General features: G+C 61.9%; 1 protein-coding gene across 1 annotated transcript in view; it reads left to right on the plus strand.

Annotated features, from left to right (window-relative positions):
- Nucleotides 1-6081, plus strand: part of KCNH4 (potassium voltage-gated channel subfamily H member 4) — an 18300-nt gene that overhangs the window by 6791 nt on the left and 5428 nt on the right. The window contains exons 7-9 of the mRNA XM_026654659.1: nucleotides 952-1151; nucleotides 1566-1815; nucleotides 2660-2874. Coding sequence (XP_026510444.1) covers nucleotides 952-1151; nucleotides 1566-1815; nucleotides 2660-2874 — 665 coding nt within the window. The remainder of the gene's footprint in view (nucleotides 1-951; nucleotides 1152-1565; nucleotides 1816-2659; nucleotides 2875-6081) is intronic.

The following is a 6081-nucleotide window of genomic DNA, read 5'->3' on the forward strand; positions in this document are numbered from 1 at the left end:
GGGTCTCTGTCGGGCGCGCACCGATGCTCCTTGATGTTGATAGCAGAACGTTACCCAAAGTCTCTCATCTCACCCTTCCTTTTTTATAGGAGTTTAGTTTGGATTCAAAGTTCCTAGGTCTCGCTGTGTCACGCCGCCTCTGGGTTTGGTGCTTGATCACCCGTCAATTGCAGGTGTGACTGTCAGCCTGGGCCCTGGCTTTGATCTTCCTTCTGTTGTTTCTTTTTAGGGTGGATGCTTCTTGCTTGAGTTAGGGCTGTTGTCTAGTTCTTCAGCCGTTGGTATTTGAACTTTATCTCATCAGGACGGGCTGGTGCTGGAGGTTGATTCTATCACCCATGCATCCCTCATTCACACATCTCAACTAGACTAATAAAATTACAGCAGGGTTTGCAAAAATGAAGGTTGCAGCACAAGCCCTTACAAAATGGAGTAAGCGTTTTAAAATGGGGTTTGAATTACAATATGGCACAGAAGTTACAATGTAGGAAAAATGGCAAGTGTAATGAAAGTTACAATGTAGGCAAAATGGCAGGTGTTATGAAATGGTGAACAGAAGTTACAATGGTACAGGATAACTAAAAACAATTTCATTCACATTGGTTCTACACACTTGCAGTGCGGGGGGACTAGGGTGCACGCCCTGGGGGTGAGTGGGGGGTGGCAGGATCACACACTCCCTGGCGTGCCAACTCCCCAAGTGTCTGGCTGCTGAAGTGGGAAGGTTTAACGGGAGCCCCATGTCCAGGGGAGGTGAACATGATACCACCCCCCCCCCCCCCCCAAGCTGGCCTCGAGCTGCCGGGGCTGGCAGAAAAGGCCCCTCGCGGATAGCTTGCCCCGGCGCTGCAGGGCACCTGGCAGAGAGGAGCTCAGCCCTGGGCTGGTGCAGCCTGGGGTCCGGGCTCCCTGCTCCCTTGGCGCTGACACGGTGCTGGGCTCTCCCCGCAGCCCTGATGCACGCCGTGGTGTTTGGCAACGTCACGGCCATCATCCAGCGCATGTACTCCCGCCGTTCCCTCTACCACACCCGCATGAAGGACCTCAAGGACTTCATCCGCGTGCATCGCCTCCCGCAGCAGCTCAAGCAGAGGATGCTGGAGTACTTCCAGACCACCTGGTCGGTGAACAACGGCATCGACGCCAACGAGGTAGGAGGTGCCCCCGCGCCCATGCCAGGCGCTGCCCACTGAACACAGAGCATGGAGGGACGGAGCCAGGGGAGCTGGCTCTCTGGCTGGGGCGCATGCTCGCTGCAGCTGCAGAGGGTCAGAGCGCTGTGCCAGGGGCAGGGCGGGGCAGGGGCTTGTGCGTCTGGGGCCGAGGGGTCCAGGTCCCATTGCTGCTGCTGAGTGCCCGATGCTGGGCCGGTAACGCTGGGGTGCCCGGGCGGGCAGAGCTGTGAGCGTGCAGGGGACAGTACGTCCGTATCTCCAACGGCCTTGGCATCTCCTGCAGGAGGGCGGGGGGGTGGCTGCCCCCCCCCGCCCCGGGGGGGGCCGGGGGCCGGGCACCCCCCCCCCCCCCCCGCCAGCACCCCTGACTCCCTCCCGCTGCCCCCGCAGCTGCTGCGCGACTTCCCCGACGAGCTGCGGGCCGACATCGCCATGCACCTCAACAAAGACATCCTGCAGCTGCCGCTCTTCGAGACGGCCAGCCGGGGCTGCCTGCGCGCCCTGTCCCTGCACATCAAGACCTCCTTCTGCGCCCCCGGCGAGTACCTGCTGCGCCAGGGCGACGCCCTGCAGGCCCACTACTTCGTCTGCTCCGGCTCCCTCGAGGTTCTGAAGGACAACATGGTGCTGGCCATCCTGGGTAAGGCAGTGCCCGGCGTGCGCCAGCCCCACCCCTGGTCTCACGGGCAGCAGGGGGCACCGGGCCTTGGCGAAGGGCCGACAGCCAAAGGGGGGGTTCCCTGGGGACGGGGCAGAGCTGCCAGGGGCAGAGCCTGTGGCCGGCCTGTCAAGCCCTGTGGCTTTCTGTCCGTCCACCTGTCCTGCTGTTTCCTGGCTGTGTTGGGGGGTTTCCCACACCCCCCAGCAGCAAGTTTCTGAGGTGCTGGGGCCTCACCGGGCAGTGGGTGGCGGTTGCTCCGAGGCGCCCGTCTCCCCCCCTCCCCACTTGCCGGAGGGACCTGCTGAGAGCAGGGCCTGGTTCCCTGGTCACACGGCGGCGGTGGAGATGGGCACTCCCCTGGGAGCCCCATGCCGTGAAGGGAGCCGGCAAAGCCCCACCCTTGGGTTCAGGGTCTCAGATACGCCATGTGAGGGGCCAGGCAGGGCCCTGTGGCCAATCCAGATCGCTGCTGGGCCGGTGACAACCCCCAGCATCGCCACAAGCTTCTCTTGGGGCCAGTCCAAAGGGCCCTCCCTGGCCAGCAAGGTGCCCAGCTCCCCTGTGAGATGAACGGCAGGTCCTGGTGCCCCCCAGCTGGGCCGGAGCAGCGGAAGCTGGGTCTCCTTCCTGGGTGGAGTCAGGACTCCTGGGTTCCATTCCTGGCTAGAAGGGGACCAGGCCCTTCCCCCAGCTCTGTGCCTCAGGTTCCCATCCCTACAATGGGCCTGCCAGGAGGCGCGTGAACCCTCCGAGGCCTGGGCTATATCGGGGCCTGTCCAGGGAACCCCTCGTCCTGCTCACCCCCCTTTCCTGACGCCCGCAGGCAAAGGGGACCTGATTGGGGCCGACCTGCCCGGCAAGGACCAGGTGATCAAAACCAACGCGGACGTCAAGGCGCTGACCTACTGCGACCTGCAGTACATCACCCTGCGCGGCCTGGTGGAGGTGCTGGAGCTGTACCCCGAGTACTCCAGCAAGTTCATGGCCGACATCCACCAGGACCTCACCTTCAACCTGCGGGAAGGCAGCGAGATCGAGGTGGGTGCGCCCCTCCCCCCGAGCCGCCTCCGCCGCCCCTCCCCCTGTCCAAGCCCCGGCACCGGGGGATGCTGGCTGACCCCGCAGGGCCGTTGGGTCTCTTCAGCCCCAAGGGGTGGGCTGGGTGGGGGAGATTAGGCGAGACGGTGGCTCCCTGAGTCGCTCCTGCAGCCGGGAGGCTAGAGGAGACCTAGCGCAGGCTGCCCGGCCCTGCTGCGGGCGGGAACTCTGGTGACTGCTCTGCACAAGTGCGAACACCAGCGGGGCTCGTGCGCGGGGCTGGAGAGCATGAAACACTCGTGGAGATACACATGGACGTCTCCCCTCCCTGCCACACCGCTCGAAGACAAGCTCCAGGCTCTGGGACTCCCGGAGGGTTTCTATGCCAGAAGTGGAGCCTGCTCCATGCCCGCAGGCCCGTGGCCTGACCCAGGGGCTCCCCTCTTTCTGCTGAGTGGGCCCCACCTCCGGGAAAGGCCCTGAGTTGGACTCAAAGCGTGGAAGTCAGCCAGTCCAGGAACTCCGCTCTTCCTGCCGGGGGCACCCCGAGATTGAATTGTGCCTGGGGAGCTGAGCTCTCCGTGCCTGGGGGAGCATCTCGCTGCAGCCCAGCGCAGAGCCCGGGGGCCGGGCTGGCAGGTTTAGTCATTCTGCTGACTCCCACAATCAGGCGGGAACGTTCTGCTTCAGAAATAGCAGCTCATTGCTCATCCGCCCGGAATAGTTGCCTACTTTGTATCAGCTGAAATGAAGAAGAGCTCGGGATTTTTTACAGCTGTGTCTCCCTGTAGGTCCCAGATGTGCCCTGCAGAGAATAGCCAGCAGAGCCTGAAGAGAACCCGGTGGGAAATTTCCCTCTGGGTTCTAACTACCTGTTAAAAAATCCACCACCAAGTCATTTCTAAATGAATACATAGGTAAAAACAATGGCCCGTGTTTGCACAGGACCTACAAAAACAAGTGTTGTGTGCGCCCTCTGCTGGTTAGCTGGCCAACCTCCGTCTCCGTGATAACTGCAGCACATCAAACAAAGACGTTAATATGCAATAGGTGGGTCAAGGAGACAACGGTCGGGCCTGGAGGCCGTTTAGCTGAGAGTCCAGCGTGGGGCCTGCCAGGGTTTGGTTCTGGTTCAGCAGCGCTGATCCCTCCTGAGCCGCTGCTGTAGCGGGTTCCGCCTGACGTGGCAGATGTCTTGCGAGATCAGATGTTTCCGTGAGGTTTCGGCTGACCAGGACCAGAAAACAGCTTCCTTCCTGCTTTGGACCTGACCGAGAAGCAGGTTCTGCTCTGGAGCACTCGGAGATGAGGTTCTGCTTTTGGTCCATAATAAACATAGGGAGAAAATAGGAACTCGGGGATAGCTGCGCCTGTGTTTTCAAACCGTTTAGGACGTAAAACCCGGTCGAGATTGACAAACAAACCCCATGAGGGACCCGTCCCCCTGAGGCCCCTCCCATGGCTGCTCCACTCGGTGAGGCCACAGTCCGGCACTTATGACATCACCGTCACCTTTGTGGTGATGCCTTGTGATGTCACTTGCTCTGGATTGTGACATCAGCAAACGGGAAGATGGATGCACCGATCCCCCCCTGGGCAGCATCTTCCAAGGCAACCTGGACCCAGCGGCAGGTGCCGAGTGCAGGAGCAGCTTTGCTGATTGGCTGAAAGGTGCTGGCTCAACCCCGCTGAGCAGGGAGAGGCTGGGCAGCGCCGGTACCAACTGTCTCCCGCTGCCCCCTGCCAACGCTCTCCATCTCTGCTCTGCCAGCTACGAGGCAATGCCAATTGTGATGGGTGGTTTCTGTCCACTAGGACCTGGAGCGAGACCAGCCAGTCATTTCGCACAGGCCACTGAACAGCCGGCGGATGGTAACGTGCTTTGGTCGCTACCGACCCAGGCTGCATTCGAAGCCATGACCTCGAGGTGAAAGGCCGCGTGTCCCATTCCCGACCCCTGAGCTGTTCCTCCACCCATCCGGCCGCTGTGGTCCTTTGAGTGTGAATGGTTCCCAGCCTCCCTGCTCCCCGCTCGCCCCCCCACTCTTCATGTAGGTTTAATCAAGAACCACCCCAAAATCTCTGTGTCTCCAGAGTCCTCGCCAAACCACCCTCTGTGGGCATGAGGCGCTGATCCAGCCGGCTCCCAGCGGGACCCCGTAGGGCTAGCCAGGGAAGGGTGGGGAGAGCCTGGAGACAAGGCACCCGCTGGGTATGGCTAATACCGATGCAAAGCCAGCGGCAGTCCTAGGCACCACTTCGGGCTGAAGCAGGACTTGAGCGGCGTCGGGCCTTGTGGGACTGGAGTGAGGGATAAGCAGTGCCTGGCCCTTGTGCCGGACCCCCTGCGCGGGGCGGCTTCCCCCCCAATTGACCTATTTCTGCTCTCAAGGGCAGGCTGTGAGGTCTCCCTCCCCCCGCCCCGTTGCTCCCATCCACCCTCCAGCCCCCTCGTGGCCCCATGGAATCTGGCCTCGAGGAGCTGGTAAAATAGACCCTGGTGGTAAAATCCACGCACCTGAGGCCTCAGCCCGGGCATGGCTCCGTCTCTTCCACCCTCGCCCTGCTGCTCCCAGCCTCCAGTCGATCTGCAGCCGGGGGCAGCTTTTGGGCAATGCTGCCCTCTCGGCAGACACTGGTTGGACGCTGGCTCAAGCCCCCGATGCCCCTGGGAAGTGGAGGGCTAGTCCTAATCTGGGGTGAAGACGCAGGAAACGGGGCAGCCGTTCTCTGCGATGGGAGCAGAGCGGCCTTAGGTCTGAAGCCCAGGCTGCGGGAGTGGAAGATTTTCCCTGGACACCAAGCAGGATGGTTGGAGGTGACCCGCTCTCCCGGTCGCATTAACGAGGGGCCATCCTTGGCAGCACCCGAGTGCTGGGAGACTGGGAACTGTGGGGCACGAGAGGAGAACCTTCCCCATTCGCCGCGGCACTGGCCCAAGGCTGAGCATCAGGCGGTCACTGGTCCCTATGTCCGGCTTGAATCATGGAGATCCCTCGTCACATCCTTGGAAAAGCCACGTGCCATCAGGCCAGGGCTCTCTCTCCTCAGGCTCTGCCAGTGACCAGGCCACGTGCTGTTTGCTGTTGTGCCCACCACGTGCCAGCTGCCTTCCAGACCCTTAGGGACTGTCCCTGCCAACAGCGGCCGGGGCAGGGGGTCACAGGCGCAGAGTACGAACAGGTCAGACCCAGAGCAGCGGCCGGG

The sequence above is a fragment of the Terrapene carolina genome, unplaced genomic scaffold, assembly GCF_002925995.2.
Source record: "Terrapene carolina triunguis isolate 2854851 unplaced genomic scaffold, T_m_triunguis-2.0 Scaffold193, whole genome shotgun sequence".
In the NCBI taxonomy this organism is placed as follows: Eukaryota; Metazoa; Chordata; order Testudines; family Emydidae; genus Terrapene; species Terrapene triunguis.